General features: G+C 49.0%; 6 protein-coding genes across 6 annotated transcripts; 3 read left to right on the forward strand and 3 right to left on the reverse strand.

Moving 5' to 3' along the window:
* Positions 1-11,350: 11,350 nt before the first annotated feature.
* On the reverse strand, positions 11,351-13,558 carry MAM_00461 (Serine/threonine-protein kinase domain protein; the record flags this gene model as incomplete). Its single annotated transcript, XM_040819260.1, has 3 exons — positions 11,351-11,549; positions 11,632-13,314; positions 13,374-13,558. The coding sequence occupies 3 exons, from the start codon at positions 13,556-13,558 to the stop codon at positions 11,351-11,353; spliced, it is 2,067 nt and encodes a 688-aa protein (XP_040682525.1).
* A 356-nt stretch (positions 13,559-13,914) lies between these two features.
* Positions 13,915-14,274, forward strand: MAM_00462 (uncharacterized protein; the record flags this gene model as incomplete). Its single annotated transcript, XM_040819261.1, has 1 exon — positions 13,915-14,274. The coding sequence occupies one exon, from the start codon at positions 13,915-13,917 to the stop codon at positions 14,272-14,274; it is 360 nt and encodes a 119-aa protein (XP_040682526.1).
* Positions 14,275-16,839: 2,565 nt separating this feature from the next.
* On the forward strand, positions 16,840-18,431 carry MAM_00463 (hydrolase, alpha/beta fold family; the record flags this gene model as incomplete). The annotated part of the gene is made up of 5 exons (XM_040819262.1): positions 16,840-17,394; positions 17,446-17,888; positions 17,940-18,054; positions 18,106-18,234; positions 18,291-18,431. 5 exons carry the CDS (start codon positions 16,840-16,842, stop codon positions 18,429-18,431), a joined length of 1,383 nt encoding a protein of 460 aa, XP_040682527.1.
* A 308-nt stretch (positions 18,432-18,739) lies between these two features.
* Positions 18,740-19,372, reverse strand: MAM_00464 (60S ribosomal subunit assembly/export protein loc1; the record flags this gene model as incomplete). Its single annotated transcript, XM_040819263.1, has 2 exons — positions 18,740-19,027; positions 19,085-19,372. 2 exons carry the CDS (start codon positions 19,370-19,372, stop codon positions 18,740-18,742), a joined length of 576 nt encoding a protein of 191 aa, XP_040682528.1.
* A 1,701-nt stretch (positions 19,373-21,073) lies between these two features.
* On the forward strand, positions 21,074-22,263 carry MAM_00465 (eukaryotic translation initiation factor 4E-4; the record flags this gene model as incomplete). The annotated part of the gene is made up of 3 exons (XM_040819264.1): positions 21,074-21,102; positions 21,214-22,029; positions 22,095-22,263. 3 exons carry the CDS (start codon positions 21,074-21,076, stop codon positions 22,261-22,263), a joined length of 1,014 nt encoding a protein of 337 aa, XP_040682529.1.
* A 660-nt stretch (positions 22,264-22,923) lies between these two features.
* MAM_00466 (U4/U6.U5 tri-snRNP-associated protein 2) lies at positions 22,924-24,573 on the reverse strand (the record flags this gene model as incomplete). Its single annotated transcript, XM_040819265.1, has 1 exon — positions 22,924-24,573. The coding sequence occupies one exon, from the start codon at positions 24,571-24,573 to the stop codon at positions 22,924-22,926; it is 1,650 nt and encodes a 549-aa protein (XP_040682530.1).
* Between the last annotated feature and the right edge of the window lie 212 nt (positions 24,574-24,785).

Consider the following 24,785-nt stretch of genomic DNA (forward strand, 5'->3'; position numbering starts at 1 on the left):
GAGTTCTAAAGAAAAAGAAGAGGCCCTAGCAGAAACTAAACAAGAAAGACTAGCAGTAGATATAGGCCTAGGGCTTAGCTAGAGCTGCTAAGGCTATAATACAGTAAGAATAGCAATAGCAATAGGATAACTAGCACTAAAACACTAAGCCAGCCCGCTGATAGCGCAGCTAGGAGGCGATAGAGGACATACCCCTGCTAGGCACACTAAAATAGACAACCCAGCTGCATAAAAGCCTATATAAGCATAAGACTGCTATGCTGATTTAGCTACAGATAGGCAAGATAGAGCTAAACAAGTTTCTTTACTACAGGCGCGTGCTAGGCGTAGAGTCGCCTCTATATAGGTGCAGAACTAAGGAGGAAGATGCATACTATATTATCCTATTATGCCTACTCTACACAAACACAAGGCTACTAGATTAGCTGCAGAATAACAGGGAGGTTAGACAGGCCCTAGCCCGCTCTAGGCTGGCTGCAAGACTAACCTAGTAGTTTATTAACATAGGCTAAATAACTTATTACTAACTAGCAGTAAAACTAGCTAAAGAGTAGAAGGCACAACTGCCTAACTAAATGCCTAGGGTAGAATTATAGTAATGCTAGTAGAACGCCAGCCTATAAGCACAACAATAGAGAAGTTAAAAGTTATTAAGTTTATTACTACAGAAAAAACAAAAAATAAGGAACACTAAGCCTATAGCATTACAGCTAGTAACACTGCTAGAGGCAGCTTAATCTTAGGCTGCTCTCTACCTACCTACCTACTTTTCCCCCCCCTAAAAAATTTTCCCCTCTATCTTAAGAAGAGTTGCAACCCCCCTAGCGCCTCTTCGCGCTAAGTCCAGCCGTAAGGCCCTCCTGCTTTATTATAATAGCGCAGGCACTTATAGTCTAGAGCGCAACCTTTATAACTAACAAATAGCTCTTGCATTATTTTAGGATCTAGACAGCCTCTGCTCTAGACTTAGCTGTAGCAGCTACTAACGCAGCAATCTCTCCTAGCTGCTCTAGAATCTCCTTGTAATAGTCTGTGCTATTATTAGAACTTCTAGCTAGCGCTAAGCTAGCCTAGGCTTAACTCTTCCTCTTCTAATTATTAGCCTTCTCTAAGGCTTTAAGATCCTTAAAAAATTAAGGAGTAGAGTAAACTAAGACAGCTAGTCAATATTAAGCTAGAGATAGAGCAGACTGCCTACTATAACGCAAGATAGTGTTATCTTAGCAACTGCCTCTAGCTCCTTCTAGAGGCAGGGGAAAATAGAATAAGTCTTAGACGTTATATTACACTATAGCTAGATTAAAGCTAGAGGAGGTTTAATATTAGGACAACTTATAGAAACATAATAATTATTATAGATATAATAGTTAAAGTATAATACTATCTTTAACTTAATAATTTCCTAGCATAAATAGGCCTAGGGCCTATTTAGCTCTAAGCTAGTAGCAGTAGCAGCAGCTAAGATCTAAGTAATACATAAGATATATATAACTTTACAGGTAGAACTAAGCTATACGTAGAGTTAGAGCTAGAATAAAGATAGAAATAGGGATATATATAGACTTGCTGGCGACTTTCTAGAACTAGGACTTAGTTATTATTTTGCCCTTAAAGGCACTAAAGGTCTTTACTATAGTCAGCCTCTAGGCAGAGAATAAGCTAGCGCTAACTTAGACTTACTACAACCTTCTCTATATTATTAAATTAGGAAGCAGACATAATAATAGCTACTAATAATAATTAGCGTTTTTCTAGAGTTAGGCCTAATGTAGAGCAGATATAGAGCGTATATATATAGATAGTAGGTTCTAACTGTATTTAAAAGCAATAGCAGCAGCAGTAGAGGCAATAAGAATAGTTCTAGCAAGAAGTTAGCTAGGATCTATATAGAGACTAGCTTAAGCTTAGCTAGACAGTAGGTAAGGCTAGTATATTAGCAAGATTTAGCATATATTAAGGGCGAGAGGTTAAAAGAGGAAGAAAAAAGGGAAGGAAGTTAAGGGGGGTCTAGCCAGCTTTATATTTAATAGAAGCCTAGATTTAGCGTAGCAGCTGCACTAGCTATAGCTAGCTGTAAGGCTAAGAGGTAATTTACACATAAGATAAATATAAAGTAAATCTAAATACACAAGCTATTGCAGCTAAACACTAAATATTTACGCTAGCAGCTATATAACAGCACAGAACTAGGCTAGCCTACCCCTAAGAGAGCGACAGACATTATACTGCACTAAGATAGTCTGCGTCCCTAGAGAGCAGGGATAATTAGGGACTAACAGACAGGACGGGGAATTAGGCAGGCGTAGAACAGCTCTAGCGTAAAGCTAGAGTTAGGCTATAGCTAGCTGTAAAGCTAAGAGGTAATTTACGCACAAGATAGAAGTAAGGTAAATCTAACTACACAAGCTGTTGCAACTAAACACTAGATATTTACGCTAGTAGTTATATAACAGCCTAGAGCTAGACTAGCCTACCTCTAAGACAGCAACAGACAACATACTGCGCAGAGATAGGTTGCGTCCCTAGGGAGAGGGGACAATTAAAGGCCAGAGAATATAGCAGGAGAATAAACAGGAGCAGTATAGCCCCAGCATAGAGCTAGAGGTAGACTTAGTTTTTTAGGGGTTATTAGCCCCTCTAGAACACAGCTAGCAAAGCTAGCAATATTTATACACGCGCAGAAGACAGGCAGATCCTAGCTGGCATAGAGCTAGAGCCGCTCTAGGGAGCAAAAACAGAAGCAGGCAGGGTTTTTCTTCCTACTAAAGGGTTTTCTAGGCCTAATATAAGAAGAAGATGTACTAGTTATATAGCTTTATAGCTATCTAGGGTATTTAATATATATATTAATTTACATTACTAACGTAATTATATATTAGCAATTCTATTAATAAGAGTATTTACAAATAGTAAATTAGTTAATATATATTATTATATGTTTTCTACTGTTTTTAAGCTCTTTAAGGAAAAGTTTAATATTTTAATATAATAGAAATACCTTTAACACTAACAAGCTAACTATAATAAGAGTATATTAAGCCTTATTAGCGTAACAATTAATTAAGATTAGCAATGTGCATAAGGTAAGTTATAATATATATATATTACTATAATATTAGTATATACTTATAAAGTTAAGTCTAGAGCTATATTTAAAGAAAGATATTAATTTATTATAATAAGACTAGGAATAGTAAAAATAGCAAGCGCAAAATTGTATTTGCTTTTGTTATACGCACTTTAAAAGAGGCACAGAAAAGTATTACTTACATAATAATAATAGGCCTAATAGCAAGCAAGAACAGCTTTTAACTTTAATAAAAGCTACTTCTTTATCTTAATATAATTAATTATATAATTTAATTAAAGGTTTGTAGAATTAATTCTAAATGCATTCTAATTTAATTCTAATACTAATAAGATATAGAGCAATAGCTAGAGTTATCTGCTTAGGTTTAACATAAATGTTGTCTAGTAATTCGTTCTAGACTCTGCTGTAATGCATTATTAATACTATCTTAAGATTAGGATTCTCTACTAGCTACAACTAATACTATTAAAATATTACATAAGGCATTATATAGATAGGCTAGTAGATATATCTCTTTATATTATGCAATTATAGCTTGTTGAACATATAATTAGGATTTATTACAATAAGATGCTGCTAAGCGTTACTTATAAATCCTATTATTATATTAAGATACTAAGTTACAAGGCAGATTTATAAACTAGAAGGCTACAAAAAGTATAGTATAGTATTTCCTTAGTTTAATAATTATATATCTACTAACTTTATTTTAGAACGAAAACAATAGCAAAATCGTTTAGAGTCTAATAACCTAGAGAATAATTCTAGTTTTAACTCTCTTTAAAGTCCTAGCTGGGAAAGATTAGCTAGTTTAGTACCTTCTAAAGCTATCTTTTAAGATTATCCTAAAGATAACTTTAGTTTTCTTAATAATACAGAAAGTATATCTAATTATAGCGTTTTATCTAGTAGTATGCCTTAACAATAAAGGCAATCCTAATAGAGAAGGTATAAGAATTTATTTATATTAGATTTATTATTAACTTACTAATTATATTTAGTACTAATAACTTGCATTAAAATTTATGCTGTCTAGCTACTAAAACGTAAAGCTACAAAGCTAAAATCTTCTTAAATTACAGGAAAGACAAGTAAATATAGCATAAATTTAAGCTAAGGCTAGAGCTATAGAAAGAGAAACTTAACAAAAAGATAAAGAACAAAAAACTTAATTAGAGTTAGAAACTTTAAAGGTATAAGCTTAAATTACATAAGAAAACAACTAGAATTTACTATAAAGACAACTAGTATTTCTACAACTATAACTCTAGTTGCATACTATAAAGACAACTAGTATTTCTACAATTACAACTCTAGTTGCCTTAATAAAATATCTTAAATATAGATACAAATAATATAGTAGATAATTTAAATATAAATTCTATTTTTTTTTCCCTTAATTTTCTGCTATTTTACTATAATTTTCTGCTATTTCTTTATAATTATACTTATATTTTATATATTTTCTATTATTAGTATAATTTTTTTTTACTATAAAGTAAGTTTTACTCTTCTTAAATTTATAGTCTACAACTTTAAAAGTATATTAAAACTAATACTTATATAACTATAATAGTTTTATTAAATACTTATACAATAAACAGTAAATTTACTTTACTAGATTTATATATAGTTATAAGAGTTTAATGCATTAAACAATAAATTTATTTCACTAAATTTACATATAGTTATACATTAAACAATAAATTTATTTTACTAAATTTAATTATAGTTATAAGAGTTTAATTAAATATTTACACTTTAAATAGAAATTTCATTTTATTAACTAAAAAAAACTAGCAATATTTCTAGAGTATTTATTTATTTTATAACGCTATTTTTTTTTTTTAAAAAAAAAATTCGCTAAGTTACAAGATACTATTATAAGTACTGCTAATAAGCCTTCTGTCTATATTACTAGGAGGAGAAGTATATAGATAAGTCTTATTAATAATATTTCTTAGGTTAATCTTACTCTAGAAAGATTTTGCATCTAGAGACAGTTAAAATTCAGCAATAATTAATTCTAAATTAGTCCTAAATGCTACTTACAATATGCTGCAGCCTTTTTGCCTGCCTCTAGGTAGCAGTACTAATTCTAAACTTAGCAGCCTTCCTGCTATTCTAGTAGCAGGCAAGAGCCTAACTGCATGTTATAATAGTTACACTTTACGCCTTCTATAAGGCAAGCAGCAACTTATATAGCATTAATATTAAACTATTATAAAATTCCATTAAAATCCAGCTAGAATAAATTGTAATTTAATTATAAATTACTTACCCTACCGTTCTCTTTGCAAAGTACTTTAGGCTTAACTAACGTCTAGTAATTTTAAGATAACTTTATAGGCATATAGAGATTTACATTTTTGCTAAGTGCTAGTTTCTTTAAGTTTCAGTAGAACTCTATATATAAGTTAATTAGCATAGAGTTAAAATTTAATACAAATTAATTATTAATTAATATACAAACAGCCGCCTAGTTATTAGCAGAAGAGAGAGCACTAGCGCTTAACTGTAATACCTCTGCTCTATATGCTATAATAAGATGTTTCTTTAATAAATAAGTTAAAGAAAAGTATATATTCTATAGAGTATTAGTATTAAACCTAAATTAAATAACAATTAATTTTAATTAAATTCTAACTTATAATATAATATATATAGCTATCCCCTATATCTATACAGCAAAAAATCTTGCTAACTCTAACAATAAGATTGCCCTATGCATTAGATTTATAGTTAGGGAGACTAGGCTAACGCCTGCCTCCCTCCCTGCTTATATACTACTAAAATGCTTTCTAGTTTAGAATTTAATTAGAGTTAATTCTAAGTGCATTTAGAATAAATTCTAAAGGGAATACTTATAGATTCTCTATAATGTAATATTGTTTTAACAGTATAGCCTTAGTCTAACAAGAGAGCAAGGCATAGAGAAAAAAAAATTTAGGAGGGGGCTACAGCTAATACATTAAAATTTCTAGACCTACTTCTTATAAATATTCTATATAATTTAATTGCATTCTATAATAATTTTCTGCCTAATTAGAACTTATTTTGCCCTGTCTTTTACTCTACTAAGAATGAATTCCTTAAAGAAAATCTAACTAATTAAAATCCATTATGCCCCCTTGTCCCCCCATAGCAATAGTCAGGTCAGGTCAACTACAATAGTCAGGTCCAGGTAGGCGAGCAATGGTCGGGTCATGTCGGGTCATCTACACTCTCAATCAAAAAGGGAGGGAAAAGGGAAGAAAAAGAAGAAAAAAAGAGAAAAAGACCAAGCCGGTCATTTTCCTCTGCGGCACCACTCGACGCACGCCGTGGTGTTCATTCACCTCACCTCACTTGCCTCGGCTGCCCTCGTACTGCGTATTGCTTGCTACTCTGTACATCTCATCTCTCACGTACTCCGTATCCTGCAATATTTCGCTTCTCGCCGTCTCTCAGCCAACACGTTGCTCGCCGAGCATTTAGTTGCCAATTACGCCGTAGCTATTCCACATCTGCGTTGTCGTGTCTCATGTCTAGTCGAGACTTGACCCCGCCTTTTCCCCGACAGCCACGAGTCCACGACCTGCGGGGGGAGGAAAGGAGGAAATGCGAGACGTCGAGTCAACCGGACTTTCCAAACATCCAACATTTGACGCCGGCACACGCCGACCTGCATACAGCCAACACATTGTGCGGCCACCAAAAAAAAAAAGACCCGCGACCCGGAATCAACCCACCTACCGTCAGCGCACATAGGCCCATCTTGTGGCTGGCTCGGCCTCAACCGACAGACAGTCGTGGACGGACGTGGCAGGATATCGACGCTGGGCGGCCCTCTCGACCTGATCGGACTCAATCATCCTCGCGACGCAGGAACAAGTGTTGCAGGCGAAACCCGGCGAGGCCAATCGTACCCCCCTCCTGAGCCTTGCGCTCTCTCGTCTCTGCTCCGTTTTACAGCTTCCTCGAATGTGCCACTGAAACGACCAGTGTCGTGGCAGAAGACGCAGGCAAGCTTCCACGAATCCGAATTCAGCTGATATCGTTTTCCGACGTCCACCATGCCTTCGACTGCCAGCTCTCCGTCACCTCTCCAGGCTCATCATCCTCATCCACGTCCAGCACCGCTGCCGCCGTCCTTGACCGGCCCATCGACGCGCCGAAGCAGCGAGACTCGACGGGATCCTCTCCCCTTCTCCATGACACGGCCCCTTCGGCCAAATCCCACGTCAACTAGCGTGGCACCCTCAACAGCCGAGGGAAGGGCCATCCCCGTGGATGACACCACCGCCGAGCATCGGACGTCGGCGTTGCGGGAACTCAACAGCCACTATCCCAGCCGACACCGATACGCCAAGTCAACCGGAGCTAAGTCAAGCACCTACTCTGAACCCGTCATTGTCCGCAGTTACTACTCGCCTGCCCCAAGCCGGCACGATAGTTCCGCTCGACGACGCCGACTTGGTCGTGGCGGGGCCGGGTCCGAGGTTGGTGGGCCAGTGGCCGGTGCGACCCGGGCTCTTCCATTCTCCGGCAGGGTCTCTTTGGCCAAGAATGGCATGCTGAACACAATGGCCAGAGTATATAATGGGAAAAACACAACGGTGGAGGCTCAGCAGGACACTCGTCTACCTCCGGTAGAAGCCTTTAGCTTCAAGAGCTTCATGGCAAATGTGGAAACACATGCCGGCACAGGCGACATAAACTCCGATCTGGACAGGATAGCCGAGATTTGTGCCCGATCACGGTACTCACTGAGCAATCAGTATGAGGTCCACTACGCCCCTCACGGATCGGGCGTGTCGTTTCTCGCGTCTCCTCAGAGCCAAGAGCCGCGGGGTCCTACTCTGCGGGCAGTGTCATCAGATGACGAGCGTGATATGAGAGACACGGCACGACGAAAAAGGCGAGCTGCTAGGAGAGACAGTAGGGCAATGGGTACGCTGGAGACCATCATGTCGTCAAGCCGCTCGTCGGACGAGGAGGCGTCAAAGAAGAAGTCGGCTTCGGACCTTGCCAACGAGGTTCGGGGACGGAGAGCCAAGAAGGGATCAGGCCAGTCGTCTCCGACTCTGACAACATCGTTACACAGAGAGCAGGACCCTTCCAGTTTGGCGAACGGAGAGCCGCAGCCAAGGACACGAGCAAGACGGCCATCGACGTCATTAGCTTTGATAGATGGCTCGCGACAGAGCGGGACGCCCGAGGCAACACCTCGGACATCAGCTACCGCTTTGATAAGCGAACCTGCATTTCCGCGTGCCTCAGATAGCCAATTGGAGACCAAGACTGCCGCGGCGAGCGCAGCGCCGCAACGTCTTTCAGGAAACAAGCCATCGCCGCGACCGGACAGGCTGGAGTGGCACATGGCACGAGGATCGATCTCCTGCACTCGAGGTGGCGCACCTAGTGCCAGCGTCCTGTCAACACTCGTCGGCTTGCTACCGTGGGTGTCGAATTCATCTCAGTCTAAAGGTCGAGCCGAAGGTAGTCTACGAGACCTTTTGAAAACCACCGAAGCCAAGGGAAAGAAGTTTGAACCAGCAGTGTAAGTAATACATTGACTCAAAGGGATGAGAAAGAGCTCGTGAGTGCGCCTGACTGTTGGAAAAATTGCGACGAATGGGGGTTCGCACCATACAATTTACAGACGGAAATGGAAGTTGTGAGCAAGGGAAGAGGCCTTTTGCTGCTTATGACAGTTTGATGAAGCGACGATTTGATGCAGAACCGGTGGGCCGGGCTTTGTTTGTGTTTCAAATAGACCGGGTACCAGTGGACACTGAGACTATGATGAATGGACAGACTTGTCTGCAGGAGAGAAGTTGGAAGTGGGCGGCAGGAAAGGCAAAGCCGTGGTGTGATGGTTTACCCGGAACGACATGCATGCCAGTCGTCCCTATCTACGAGACGGCTTGTCTGTCTCTCACCCCTTTTTCGACGGCACGTCTCTGCTAATGGATCGCCTCGCTACCAGTCGGCAGAGCAAGTTGGCACGACACCAACGTATTCAATCATTGTGGTGATCAAGCCTTGCCAGAAACACAGCGAGCGTCGTGCGACGTTGACAGTCCAGCGTCCAGCCAACGACATCCATCACACAAGCCTTCTCGTGGCACACCAGACCAGACCTGTCGACAAGCACCACCAAGGAGAAGAAGGAAAAGAAAAAGAATTTCACAACAAAGTTGGCTGATCAACACGCCGCATCCGTCCACGACGCCGTCGACGACGACCGCGGCAGTGCCAAGCTCGTGCACCGGCTTCTTGCCCACGTGACCACGTCGACGTGACCCGGACGCGGCCGACGTTGGATGGCGACTTCATCAGGAGTTGAACGTCCACGGCCCCCAGCCCATCGGCATCAACGCCGTCACTCCAAGCCGGTCGGTGGACTTGTTGGCACAATTAAGTTGGCTCCGAGAGCCGCGAGTAGGAAAAAAGGGGGCTGTTGTATTCTTCCAAACCATACGGAGTAGCTTCCACTCCATCTCGTACACAGTCATGACACCCGAAAAGAACACGAGGAAGAAATCCCCCGCCGCCAAGTAGCAAGCGCTGGCTGAGAAGAAAGCGAAGAAGGAAAACAAATCCCAACTGAAATGTCTCAAAGTAACCACCCAATCAATCCGTCGCTTTCCTCGCGCTTCCCCACCCGCCCCATCCGTCCGAACCGTCAAGCCCCTTTTCCCACGCCCAACACGACGACGGAATGCCTGTGTTCTCTCCCTCGTCCCATCCTCCTCTTCGCGTCCCCGGCCGTCGCGTCGCCCTTGTCACCAGTGACCACTGCGCCGGCGACCGCGTGACGATTCCGTTAACCTTCTCTACCAGTGTGGCGGGGCGATGCCATTGTCGTAAAGAGCCGCGACTTTGCGCGGGTTGATGCGCGGAGCGGACAGCTGGTCCCTGATGGGGGCTGCCACGGCCACAGTAGCCAGGCAGGCGACGATGAAGCTGACGGCGTGCATTTTTTTTTATTTTTAATTCTCTGGTCGTCTTCTTCGTTTTTTTCAAAAAATCTTCTTTTCTCGTCTGCAACTTGTGTGTGTGTGGGAGAAACCGAGGGCGTGAGTGAGCGTGAAGCAAAAGATAGTCAGTCAGTCAGTTGCTGGGATGCCTTTGTTCTTGCGCGGCAACAGAAACCCTCTCTGGAGCCGGGGTCCTCATTCCTCTTTATACTCGAGCCGTCCGTCCGTCCGTCCGTCCGCCTGTCAGTCGACTCTCCTCGCCTCGCATTGCTGGGCTGGCCGGGAAAGAAGGGAACAAGGGCGCAAGGGCAAGGGCAAGGGCTCGATCTAGATGCCCTGGGCCCTCGTCCGCCGGGGACGGGCAGAAACAACGCTTTTCTCGTTGCGTGCGCATGCCAGTCGGGGCCCCGTCAGTAGCGGCCCCGCGCAAAAGCCAAACTGGCCGTCGTGATGCTATATTTGGTGCGCCTGGTTCAGTTGAGGAGTGAGACATTGGCTGCCACCGAGCCCGTCCGCAATTGTCTGAGACACCAGACACCAGACACCGCCTGGCCGAGTCTCCCCCTTGCTCTTGCTCTTGCTCCCCCTCGTCTGCAGGGGAAAAGGGAAAAGGGCAATCTCGCGTCCGCTCTGCTGAGAGGGGGTCGCGTCCTGGACTCGTGGCCCTCGCCGAGCTATTTATTGTCCGGTTGACACGGGCGCGGCGATAGATTTGTGCGCGGTTCGAAACGGACGCAATGAGATGCCGCTCCAATGCTGAATAGTCGCGCTTGCCGGGTCGTTGGACTGGCGACTTGTGATTCGGTGCCGTGGCCTGCCAGCATGCCAAGGTGTCTACATTGAGGGAGCATTTGAGCGTTTGATCTCGTTTGCTTCGTCAGGTTGTGCCAAACGTTCCATCGTCAGGGCAGTAGCCTCCCCCCCATCAACCCCATCTGCGCCCTTGATGCTCCGTCCCACGTACGTCGTACTTCGTCCATCCTTCAAATGACTGACATCCCAGTGGCGACAGGCGTATTTGTTTCACCTCGGCACGTCTAAGAATCGACCACACCGCCCAACAATGGTGCTGGTCCAACTTTCAAACTCGTCAATTATGCTAGATTACACCTACCTCGGACTCGCATTTGCCTACCAGCCCATATAGATATTCAACACCTGGAGAGAGAGAGAGAGAGAGAGAGAGAGAGAGAGAGTTCCAAGTAGCCCGTGACTCCGCTGTTCCAGACTATTCTGCCCCATCACATCTATGCTCTTTTCCTTTTGTATTTTTGCCAGGTATTTTCGCCGCCAACTATGCTTCCCTTGATTCGACATGCGCTCTCTTCGCCTCCCGTTCTCCGTCGCTGCCGTCCTCCGGCGCTCTTTTCTTCTCCTTTTCCCGAACGGGCTCCTTGGAAACTGCCTTTCGTGCTTCCTTTTCTCGACGGTCATTCTCTTTTCGCAACGCTTTTGACTCGAATTCGTGCCAATCTCCCTCAATTTCGGCCAGCCTGAATTCAACAGTCAGCCCATTACCTGAAAGGGATGTTCTGAAAAGGGGGAAACTGCTCATTGGAACAAGACCAAACTTACTCCGTGGCCTGCTTCGGCAACGGTTCTTCCGTGGCGAAATAAGCATGCTGCAAGGCTTCTGCAGCAGTTGGCCGCTTTGCAGGGTTGTATTGGAACATGGCAGACAGCAAGTCGAACGCCGCAGGAGTCAACTTCGAAATGTACTTGTCGGAAAAGACGCTCTTCCGCTTCACGGTCGGTCGGAGGAGTTCAAACCAAGCCATGTCAACCAGCCCGGGCCATTCTTGCCTGTTGGGCGTCCCCAAAACACTGTAAATCTTTTCCAGTTGACTCAGTTCCGTGCCGTCTCCGGGGAAAATGGCCGTCCTGTTGAAAATCTCAACCATGACACACGCCGCGCTCCACACATCCACTGCGGCCGTGTACTGCGTTTCTCCCAACAGCAACTCAGGAGACCGGTACCAAATGGTGATGACACGGTTTGTGTAATCCAGTTGGTGCCGCTTCGCATAGAAGCGAGCAAGTCCAAAGTCGGCCAGTTTGAGAACTCCGGTATTGCTGACCAGGATGTTTGCGGCCTTGATATCTCGATGAAGGACACCTCGGGTGTGGAGGTAGTCCAATCCTTCAAACAGCTGTCTGGCCAGATCCTTCTTTTGCGCAGGTGCCAGCTTGAACGTTGGGTGGTTCAAAAGACCAGTCAGGTCGTGTGACAGGTACTCGAATACCATGAAGCATTCGTTCTTCTCAACCATGACCTCCTGAAGATTGACGATGTTCGAGTGTCTCAGCGACTGCAGAAGTTTGATTTCTCGGACTGCAGTGACGGGGAAACCGTCTCGCTCACCCTCCATACGGATGCGTTTCAGAGCGACCAACCCTCTGGTGTACACATTAAGGCCCTTGAACACTTTGCCATACGTCCCAGATCCAACCACGGATTCGTTGCCAGGCTTTCGGTAAAATACTGACTCGGATTCAACCAAACCTGTCTCCAATGACGGACGTGGCTTCGCTCGTCGCATAGTTTTCTTGACCTTGCGCACCTTGGGGGCCATTTTGGGGCCATCTGGAGGCGGGTTCCTAAAGTCCGCCCGTTGCCTTGCCGACGCAGGCTCCGTAGGCGCCGAGCGAGGAGGCTCCCTCTCGGTGGTGATTTCTTTCGAGTTAACATCTCTCTTTGGAGGTGCATTAAACTTTTGTGAAATCTCCGGCTTTGGTGCTGTTGGCGTGGGCTTTGAAGAAGCCTTGAAAGCAAAGCTGAACTTGCCCGAGGCATTGGACTGCGCGGAGCCAGGACCTGTTGGCGTTGGTCGGGATGGAGCTGCTTGTGGTGCGTCAGCTCCTGAACTCGGCTTCGATGACCTGCTGTCTCTACCGGCATCCTCCTCCGCCACTTTGGATCCATCGTCTTCCCTTGGGCCGGTAGCAGTGCTGTAACGCCTGGTCCCTTGCTCATCTGCAGGTTGAGGATGTGGTTTCGACGTTGAGTCTGAGCTGACTGAGCCCCAAGCTTTGGTGTTTGGCCCTCTAAATCCCCCCCTAGCTTGAAAGGGACCGTTTCGTTGGCCATTTCCTTGTGATCCCGGACCGCCTCGATAGTTTCCCGCGCCATACGAGTTCATCGGACCCGACGGCGCCCCATAAGGAGGGGACCGTGGGGGGTGAGAGTGATAATGGTCTGACGGGCCACTCGGTGGGCCATATTGGCCCGGGCCATGATGGTATGGAGGCGGGTGTTGGCTATACAGTATTAGTATTGATGGTAAAAGCATTAGTACGGGAAAGGGTCAGGAACTCACTGCTCAGATGTATATTGTCCACTCCAACCTGACCGCCCTGGTCCATAAGGAGAGGTAGACTGTGAGTTATGGAAAGAGCCGGCACGTTGAGGAGACTGTGAGTAGCCTCTTGAATCGGTTCCGTAATGAGGCTTGTGACTGTACATGGAATTGTACCCTCCTCGGTAGCTGCTTCGAGATGCCATATCGTCGTCTATGTCGTAGCGAGAAGAGTAATGCAGCTCTGCAGCGTCTCCTTGATGTCTGATTTCTCGATGGGGTCTAGGGGACCGTGGTGGCGCCTCTCTCTGGAGTCTAGAGTCTCTACCACTAGCCGAAGCGCCGCGGGGCTCGGCTGCGGGAAGATGGCTAGAGAGAGACGTGGTGTGATGGCGGCGAGAAGAATCGTGTCGACGACTTCCACTAGGAGATGGACTCCGTGATACTGGCCGGCGGTCCTTGGACCTATATTCCCTAGATCTGGATCTGGGCCTGCCAGAGCTTTTGGACGGCCGGGATCGTGACACGGACTCGTGCCTGGACCGCGAGCGAGGCTTGAGAGATGGCTTGCGTTTCGATCGGGAGCTTTGAGACGGAGAAGGGGAGCGGCGAGAACGAGAGTGACGACCGGGAGATCTTGACCGATGGCGATGGTGATGTTGATGGCGTTCGTGAGAGGAGCGGCGTCTATGCCTTCTCGACAGCGAATCTGGGGAACGGTCTCGAGAAAGACGTCGTAACGTTTCGTGATCCCGCTTCGAACGTTTTCTGCGAGGCGATTCAGCCGAGCGGCTTCGTCCCCTGTGCCTTTTGGCCGAGGAAGATGGAGACACCGGGGCGACTCGTTCACGGCTACGACTTCGACGACGTTCGTCGTCAGCGTCTCGATGGCGTGCCTTTTGCGCTCGATAGCGCGGAATGAGATCCTCTACTTCGGGAACTCGACGCGTAGACTCGGTTCGACGATGTCGCGAGCGGTCTCTGCTGCGATCGCGAGAGCGACGACGGTCGTCTCTGGACGAGGCGTGACCGTGCCTCGTGCTAGAATGGCGATACCGAGACTCGTTGCTTGGGCTGCGACGGACCGCCCTGGGAGGAGACCCTGGCCGATCCGAGGATGGTACTCCTCTACCAGTTCGAGCCCGCTCTCCGTGATGGCTTCCTCCAGAATCTCTCATGGCAACATGCCGACTTCCACACGGATGGATTGGCGGAATGCCCATGGCGGCGAGTGCCCCGGTTGAGTTTTAGTGCCGTGAGTAATAAATCGCCGCACCTTACCCGAGCGACAGGGGATCCTCCCACCCGCCCTGGCAGCTTGTTGCAAGCCCGCTTGAATGAGATGCGATCACTCTTCTCGCTCACTGAGAGCCGGAGAAGAAAAAAAAGCACGTCGTCAAGCATAATGAAGCTGGCAGGCAATTAATGGCCAGTTTGCTGCAGTTTCCTCCCGCTTGCCGTGTTGGGGCCGATGGCAAACCAAACAGTCGTCAGAGCCCTTGGAGCTGCTTTTTCGACGTCCTTGTTCCCCGCATCGCCGGACCAGCTTCAACTTCATCCACCAACACCAACAGCCAGCGCGGTTCTGCCCATCTTGAATAGACCCTGAACCAATCCGAGCATCGTTCGAGAGTTTTGCCTATGTGCCCGCTACCATGGATCCCCAACCTGCAGCCAGCGTATTTTGCCAACCCGCTGTTGCCGTCCCACGGAAACTTTGTCTCACAACATCACCGCCTCGCCACTGCTCTTACAGCGGCGGACACTGCAGAACTACATACTAATCCTCACGGATAATTTACGAAGCGTCTCCCATCTGTCTGTTCAACAATATCTCACAGGAGCGTAGCTGTGCAAAATCTTGAACTTTTCCAGTGACAGATCATTCAATTAGTCGCGGTCAAGCCTTCCATCAGAACGGGTAGATCGACGACCGTTGTTCCGACACCATAGCGCAGCGATACTCGTTGCCCTCTCCAATGAAATGGTTTTCAACCACCTCTATATGGTGTGTCAGCCCGAGTGCAAGTATGGCATGTCGATGTTGGCCATTCACAACGGATATTTCATAGGCCAGTGAATTGGACAGGCTGAGGTGTGGTAGCTCGCAGAGTTTGAGGTAACAGGAAAAACATATATGCTGTCCGTGGTGCGTCTGGCGTAGCTTGTACAAGGCCCAGGCCGATGAAGACGGGTTGCCTGGCTCCGACCGAGATGGTAGCGCAGGTTGTGCCGTAGGACATCTTTCATTACAAAAGATGTACCGTTCCTCTCCCCGCCACCTGGCACACGGTAGGCAGCCTTTGATCGTCCCATGGTTCTTCCGAGGCCAGATTCAGACGGTCAGTCTCTAAACAATGACTCACGTCACGTCATGGCCAGTGTCGCGACATATATCAGCTCTTTCCACCACAAGCGAAATTTTGCCTCGAAGCGACAACAGGCGTACTCTGACGACATTTGTCGACGGCGATGGCGTTATCCGCATGAGCTGCCAAGTCCTGAACGGGTTTCAACGTTGTTGCATCTCGGATACGATGTCGTTTCTGGTTGCAAAATGATAGTCAGGGCCCCTAGGGCCACTCTTGGCTGGGCGTCATCTCGTTACCGCATTTTCGATGAATCCGTCGAGAGTCTAATCGGGCGCCACTCTTACAGCTTGAGAATATGCCAGCATGTTAGTATGACTAGGCATGTTGCTGCAACGTAGCCGACTCTGCGGTAAGAAACCCGCGTTTGATGGAGTTTGGGCGTCATTAAAGGGTGCTGCGACTGTGTGCAAACAAGAATGAAACACATGGGGTCTGGGCCGGTATCACGTGACTACCCAAACGATGGGCCGGAGCGGCTGCCGCTATAATGCCGATGGCCAATGGCAGGGCCACGCATTGCCTCGGCTGTCCACAGAAGAGTCGGGAGGATCGCCCATTACCAAGATTCCTCCCAAGAACCAGTCAGTCCATTGATTGGTACTGGTTCGCATTGGAAAGCAAAATGATGGCGCCCGGAAGCGTGTGAATAGTAGAATCATCTAAGCTTTTCTCTTTTGCAACCCGTGCTGTTTCCTCAGGGAGGGCCTCCAGAGGACAGAGAAGCGGCAGGTGAAGAGACCCGAGCCCGCAATCGCCTTGTGCCTGTTGAACCTCACCTCCCTACAAACCTAGGCACTACTACTACGTAGGGAAAGAAGAAGAAGAAAAAAGAAGTCTGGTATGTCTTGCCACCTTGAGAATGCTTTGTTTACGCGTGCTCTACACTCTCCGATTCTCCATGCGGCAATGCTGTCGCCGCTTAACGAATTTCCGATTTTAAACATGTAAGTTTCGATTTATGGAATAATACATTTTGCTAATTTCAATGCAATTAAGCGACCTCTGGCTCTCCGCCCCAAGCAGCACGTCTGTGTATCACAGGATCTGTCGCGGCATTGCTGGACTTCCATTTCGCGAACCTGAGCACACTCAATTTTGGTAATCAGGCATTTACGATGGCCATGGAGTGGTTTGGCCACGCCAAGGTTGAGTTCACGCACGCTCCTGCACCGCGAGCGATGCGGGCAAAGGACGGCAAGAAGACAGACTTGCTCAAGATTGTTGAGGATTCAACGCCTCCGTGCCGCTTGAACCCGTTGTTGTTCAACGGCCACATCCAGACAATGTGGACAGCTACCAAACCCAGTGGGCCTCCAGTCTATTATCGCCGCAGGATATTCGACGCCGACCACAAGACGTACAAAGGCACATTTGCCGTGGATTTTGCTGTGCAGCCGTTTGAAGAAGTGGACGAGACATTACCCAGGAGAACCGCTTACTACACTGACGAGGAATTCGACAATATTGGCTCAGATGATTGCAAGCCTATGCTGGTCGTCTTGCACGGCTTGTCGGGCGGCTCATTCGAGGTATACCTGAGACATACCATTGCGCCTTTGCTAGGAGCTGGAGGTTGGGAGGTATGTGTGGTGAATTCGAGGGGTTGTGCGAGAAGCAACATCACCAGTGGCGTTCTTTACAACGCTCGCGCTACCTGGGATTGCAGACAGGTTCGTGGCATGCCCAGTATGTCCTGAGAAGTGTCCTCTGACCTCATCTAGACTGTCAAATGGTTGAAGAAAACGTTTCCAAACCGGCCGCTATTTGGTCTCGGATTTTCCTTGGGAGCCAACATGCTAACCAATGTAAGTCCTCAGCCACGAATAGTAGGGCGATTCGGCGTTGACCAAAAGCAGTACTGCGGCGAGGAAGGTGAAGACTGTATTTTAAAGGGAGCTGTCGTTTGCTCCAACCCCTTCAATTTGGAAATCACAAGCAAAATACTGCAAAATCGATTCATCGGTAGAGAGGTCTATTTACGAGCCATGGGATGTAGGCATTACATGATTTCCGCTGCTCTTCTTCGGATGAGTCTAACCGTGCTGCTAGTTGCTATGAGGAACTTGATCACCACACACAAAGAAGCCTTGAAGAAGTATACTGACCTTGATCTACCCACTGTTGAAAAAGTCACATACTTGCATGATTTCGACCGCGAGGTTCAGTGTGTAGTGCCCATTCCAGAAATTTTTGGTTAGTTAGTAACCAGGCCTAGGTGTCCGACATGGGGATATCCTACCGAAGATGCATATTACCGCGATGCATCTTCGACAGATGCTGTTTTAAACATCAGGATTCCGTTCATTGCTGTACAGGCAACGGATGACCCTGTGAGGAAGCAGAAGCATTGAAGAGAGTTCTGGATTCTAACCATTCAATAGATTGCTGTGAAAGAAGCCCTTCCGTTTGCAGAATTCAGACGGAACCCTAATACTGTCATGATTACCACATCCATGGGAGGTCATCTGTGCTGGTTTGAGATGGGCGGCAGCCGATGGCACCCCAAGCCGGTGTGTTCACTTTGAGATGACGCGTCACTTTTGGTTTGGCTAATTCCATGACCTAGGTCTGCAACTTCCTGAATCACCTTGCGTTCAAAATAGACTTGGACAGCATTACGCCGTCCAAAACACCCACACGCGAAGATCCAAAGCATGGTGCGGACTACAACCCAATGCGCCGTAAGCTTCTAATTTCCGAAGATTAGATGAGAACGTATCAGATACAAGGAGCAGAAGAGTAAGTAGACAATTACATTGAGCGAGACGAAGCCGGACACGGGACGAATAGTTGAGATAGATGGGGGATTCTGATGTTAAACGCCAGATGGGGAAGAACATGATATTTTATGATTTGTGTTTCAAAATTACCGCAATCGCCATCTCGGTTGTCTGCACTCGTCAAATAAGAAGCAATCCGCCCAGTGGTGTGTCCAACTCCAAGCGCCAAACGATGCAAAATGTAGCGCGAATATCATGTGGCATGTGCTTTGGCCATGGTGCAAGGGGCTGTGGATTACGCAAAGGCAACCCTCCTCCTTGACTTGGCGGCTTTGGACCCTGTCGATGCCAACGTCTTGACCGAATCTTCCTTTTCCTCTTCGCCGGCGCTCTTCTTCTTCCTCTTCTTCCTCAATGAGTCCTTTGCATCCTCCAGCTTTGTTTTCTTTTCCTGCTCCTTCTTCTCAGCCTCGAGCCTCCGCGCCTCTCTGATCTCCTCCATCTGCCTTGCCTTGATCATCTTCGACTCGATCTCGCCGTTCTTTTCGGCTTGGACTATGGCCATGATGGTGCCCATGCTCTCCTTGTATCTAATCAGGGCCAAGTCTGTCAAAAGGCATCAGGGGGGGAGCGAACGTACCTCATCGTCAACAAAGACCTTGCCCTTCTTCTTCCCTTTTGGCCTTAGTACACCCACAGGTGTTACCATGTTCAATGCGGGGATGCCCAACTCCGCCTCGGTATAGACCTTCTTCTTGGGCTTTCTCAACAGCGCTGCGCGATTCTTTTCCTTGACTTGCTGGGAAACAACGGGGCCCTTGGGCTTCCTTGATTTGGAGACGCCACCGGCACTGCCTCCAGCTTTGGAAAGGTCACGCTTCGGGGCGGCATGTTTGTTTTTCATGGTTCGGGTTCTTGAGGCCGCCATTTTGCTTGCACGCCTGTGCTGTACGGCCGAGGAGTAACACGAAGGGGCTTTGGTAAGATGGTGATGGTGACGATGCAAAGCGGTGGTATTTTTTTTCTGGCGATAAGCCTTTGTGAGGGGCGATAAGAATGGCCATTGGGCCGGCAAGAACATGGGGCGCCGGACCTGTGGTGGGGTTCCAGACTCGATGGTCCAAGACTTTACAACAGACCAGGCCTTGCCCAACGCAACGTCCCGTCTTTGGCCATTCGACTGCCATCGTTGGCCTTGTCCCTTGGCAACTATGCCTGAGAAAGCCTGGTTAGCCCGTACTTTGAGAAAGGGTATTTGAGCTTGAGGGCTTTTGCTATTGGGGCTAGTAAGTTACTAAAATTGCTGTTGGGGCTAACATGGCCTATAACCCTAACCCCCATGCTCGTTTTCACACACCCCTGCTGAGTTGAAGCCGCCCTCAATTAGATGCAAAAGTAGTCAATTAATATCCACGTATTTCTTAATAATGCTGGCTTAGAGAAGCAGGCTCTGAATCGTTTCGTTTGATGTGTGCACTTTACAGCCCGTCGATAATTCTGTTGCTGTTGTAGGTACTGCCTGAGCTCTCAAGAGATCGTCTATTCACGCTGCTGCTGCTCTTCTGGCTGCCTTTGAGGGAGAATTTGCTCACTGGTCAGTCGGTGGCCGACCTCGTCAGAAGAATCGAAGAAGGAAAACGTATCCAGAGGCGCGATATATTACTTTGCAATGAAAGGCTCCTTGTCCTGGCATCACGAAGAATGGATGCAAAGTGGACCCAGACAGGGACAGTTGTTGCCTGCTGACCCCCTCTCAAGTCTCAAGTACCAAGTGCAGTGCCCACTGCCACTGCCCACTGCCCTCTGGTGGCTGGTGGCTGGTGGCTGGCGCTGTCCCGCGCTGTCCTGTCCTCCTGTCCTGTCTTGTCCGGGCTACCGAGCCAGCCTGGCCTGCCCTGGTCAGTCAGTCAGTGGTGGTGGTGGCCTGGTACCTGGCACGCCAGTTGACCTCTGGCCATTACATCTCGTCGTCTGGCAAGAATTTCTCTAGACCTCCACCACACCACCTCGCGCTCTCACTTCACCACCCCATCCGTCTCCCGGCAAGACCCCCCCCTCAGAAAAAAAAAGTCCCCAGATCCACAGACCACGACGCATTCCATTACTGCAACACTGCTGACTTCGCCTGCGCATCGTCCCGTCCTCTCCGTACCTCGTCTCAAACAACTCACAATCAACAAATATATCTGCCATTTGACATAATCTACGTCATCTCCTCGTCTGTCGACCGCTCCTCCCGCCAGGACTCACGAGTCACGATATACTGCTCACATCAACCGGCTGCCCGGTTCTCTCGCCTTGCCCTTGGTTCTCAGCGTACTTGTCGATTCGATTCTCCCTCGCTGCCTTGCACCACAGATTTATGCGAGCACCTAGCCCATAGCGTCAACACCGCCTTCCAAGTTCCAACCCACTCTGGCCAGAGGCTTCCTCGCTTGCCACGTTGCCCCGATTCAACTATTCGAATTGCTCATTCGCTGCCCGCATACACCGACCGCTTCCCGCCAGTGCCAATATCGGAGCCTGTCTGCCTTGCCTCGCCTTCCTTGGCCATTGCGACGCCGCCTCGAGGTGTCTCTCTCCGACATCGAGCCGCATCATTTAGACTCAAGACCCCAACTACGTCTTCATGGATAATCTATGGAACCGTCGCACAAAGTGAGTTCTTCACATCACCCTACCGTCGTCTCTCCTCGTACCACCCCGCCACATGTATTCCGTCATCCTCTTTGTCCGTGACTAATGATTTTTGTCCGCCCTTGCTCAAAGCTCTGGCAAACTGTCCCTTTCGACAACGACAAACGGTACCAACGGCTCATCGGCTGGTGATGCCTCCCGGAACGCCTCCATCGCCAGGCGCCACGGCGGCGACATATCCTCGCATGGCAAAGCCAGCCCTTTTAATACTCCAGGCGGCAGCCTAGCGTCTCCTACCAGTGGCGCTTCAAGTGCTTTTGGCTTGGGCTCAGGTGCTTTTGCCTCGTTCGGCTCGGCCAAGACTCCCAAGTCTGCTGGAAACCCTTTTGACACGGCCATGGGCTCCATTGTGGCTAAAACCACTGCCGTGAAGGACAGTGGCAAGGCATCCATTGGCAAAACCCCGGGCATGGCATCCATTGCCGAAAATAAGGTGTCCTCTTTGACGGTAGCTTCCAAAGCGCACCCGCTGAAAGACGCGTGGTCATTTTGGTACCGTCCTCCCATTTCCAAAGCCCACGGCTTCATCGAGTATGAAAACACCTTGCACGGAATTGCTACCGTGCAAACCGTCGAGGAGTTTTGGGAGATTTACTCCCATCTGAAGAGACCTTCCACCCTGCCAGTTGTGTCGGATTATCATCTGTTCAAGAAAGACGTCCGACCCATCTGGGAGGATGAGGTTAATCGAAAGGGTGGAAAGTGGGTTGTGAGGATGAAGAAGGGTGTGGCCGATCGCTACTGGGAGGACTTGCTCCTCTCCCTCATTGGCGACCAATTTGGTGATGCTGGTGAGGATGTATGCGGCGCTGTATTAAGCATGCGTAACGGGGAAGACATTCTGAGCATCTGGACACGAACAGCCGGTGGTCGCGTGCTCAAGATCCGGTAGGCAGATGTCACGCAAATGTCCAATCTCAACAGAGTCGCGCTAATCCTTCTTCATCTCGCAGTGAGACCATGAAAAGCGTTCTCAACTTCCCTCCAAATACCCGCGTCGAGTTCAAAACGCATGATTCTAGTATTCAGCAAAGAAGCGCCATCGATGAACAGCGCCGCGAAAAAGCCAACCAAAGTCAGGGTGGCGACAGACGTCACTCTCAGCGACAGAGCCACGAGTGAAGAGACAGACGTGTTTTGTGATCCTCGCTAAAGGCAATCGCCCGAGCTTCGTAGTTCCGATTGGCTTTTCTGTACAAAATATCTATGAGACAGAACTGGCGAGTTCCAAGGTTTGACAAAACGCCGAAGACTCCCTCTGGTCTCATTGTTCTTTTTCCCTTGCCCGGTGTTTCAATCGTGCCTGTTCTTTGTCGTTCTTTGGAGTTTTATATTTTGCTCGGAGGCAAAATGGGAGGGAAGGATGTGGATGCGTTGTGATTTGTTTCCGTCATTTTGCGCAAGGCAAGGCATATACCGGGTTTAGTTGGACACGGGATGGGATGCCCTTCTGATTTGTTTTTTCTTGCACCCCTTAATAAAACAAAGCAAACAAAGAGAAACAGGGGAGAGAGAGAGAAGGCGGTATTGCCCGGACTGGGGCCTGGGCAGCTACGGCAGGTTTCATGTGACAATGTACTATATGTATAAGCTAATGAGCAGACGGAACATTGGTAAGGAGTTCCACGGCGGGCTGTCAAAAAGGCGCAACTTGCAGACAAGCTTTATCGAAAAGCATCTTCCCAGCACGGTCTGGAATGAAATGTGACGGTCGTGATGACGAGTCCTCAATCGGTTTCTTATCGTCTTGTCCATAGTCTTACACGTTTTGAACCTTGGACGTCAGAAGTTGGCGTGCTTGGAGGCTCCGGCCGCCGCCGCCGGTCTTGGTTCCCTCCTCCGCTCCCAAATCTGCAGATACGTCTCTCCCAAATACAACAGCTCGCTCTGGACCTTTTCTACATATAAATCCTGGCAGCTGACCCATTCGCCCGTGGCCCTGTCCCTCACCTGCGCCTTCCACGTCTTTCGCTCGTCCCCGCTGTCGGCGACGTCTTCCCTCGTGCGCACCGCCTCGTGCACCACGTTGGCGACCAGATCGTACCAGATGGGCTCCGAGGCGGGCCACTCAGCAGGGTTCGGCTCCACGTACGGCGACACGTCGAGGTTGCGGGCGTCAAACGTGACGATGGTAGGGTTCCGCTCGGAGACGAACTTGTTCTGCGAGAAGCGCTTGACGTGGAATATCAGGTACGGCGGGAGGGGGTGCAGCAGGCGGTAGCGCTTGCGCTGGGCGTGGTGCTCCTGCGCCGACCTGCCGTCGTACTTGGACAGGATGGCGGTCAGGGGCACCTGGGGGATGATGTTGCGCTCGAGCTCGTCCTGGAAGAGCGGCGCGGCGGGGAGGTCGAGCGTGAGGAGGAGGAAGCGCACGACGTCGGCCCTGACCTGGGCCGCCTCCTCGAAGCGCAGCCGGTCGGTGGCGTCTGCGCGGGCCGTGATGGCCTGCGACTCGACCTTGAGCCTGCCCTGGAAGGTGCGCTGGATCATGGAGCTGCCGGGCCGGGACTTGCTGCCGCCCAGGCCGAGGTGGAGGTTGTTGAGGAACCAGGAGAGGAACTCGACGGGGTCGGACTGCGCGGTGAGCGTGAAGCGCTTGTTGGAGCGGACGGCGATCTCCTGGAGGAGCTCGTGCGGCGAGACGTGGGCCTTGAAGGCGCGCGCGTTCCAGATCTTGCGGAAGAGGATGCTGCACCGCTTGACGAGCTCCGTCGCCCTGCTGAAGTCCTCGAGCAGGAAGAAGTTCCGGAGCGGGGGCACGTGGGAGAGCGCCTGGACGACGACGTTGAGGTAGTCGTTCTCCTTGATGTTGTTGATGCCGACGAAGCCCGGGGTGTACTCTCTGCCGGCGAGGGTCCACGACTTGCGGCGCGAGCGGTCGATGCTCGCGACCTCGCGTTTCGTGTACCGCGGGTCGGAGACGTACTTGATGTCGTCCAGGGACTTGCTCTTGACTTCGTAGCCCTCCGGGAGGACGTACACCCGCTGCGTCTCGAGGTTGATGAAGACGTGGTGGTCTTCGTCGAGGGCGTGGAAGTAGGCGTGCGACTTGGGCCCGCGGCCCTGGAAGTACTTCCCGCACACCAGGCAGGCGTATACGTTGATGTTGGACAGCGAGACCGAGCAGAGCTTTTCAAAGTCAAAGTCGAGCACTTGCCGGTCTATCGTGTCGAGGTAGAGGTCGTCGTAGCCCTCGGCGGGATTGGCTTGTCGCAACGGCACCGGGGGAGCTGCTTCGTCGGGGTCCTCGTCGCCGTCGGAGCTGTGGCTGCCTTCGCCGGCGACGGCCTCGTCAAGCTGTGATGGCGTGGCAAAGGAGACGCCGTTTTCGTTGCGCGGCGTTTCGACTTCGGCCGTTCGCGACTTTTTGGAGGCCGGTGATGCCGCGCCCAGGAGCTCGTCGAGGGGCTCGGGCGCATGGCGCTTGGCCATGGCTGGCGTCGCGTCACTTTTTATATCTGTGCTTTCCTGGAGTACGGTGCAGCTGTCGGGATGGTCTGGCGCGGTGCGAGGGCTGTATGTGACGAGACAATGGGTGAGGATGATGGCTTTCTTGCCGTGGCAGCGGATTAGAGCTCCGACGAAAGGATGCAGGGCGGCTGAGAAGAAGCTTGCCTCGTTGTGGGGCGGCAGTCGTGGGACGG

This window comes from Metarhizium album, assembly GCF_000804445.1.
Source record: "Metarhizium album ARSEF 1941 chromosome Unknown scaffold_1, whole genome shotgun sequence".
NCBI lineage: Eukaryota > Fungi > Ascomycota > Sordariomycetes > Hypocreales > Clavicipitaceae > Metarhizium > Metarhizium album.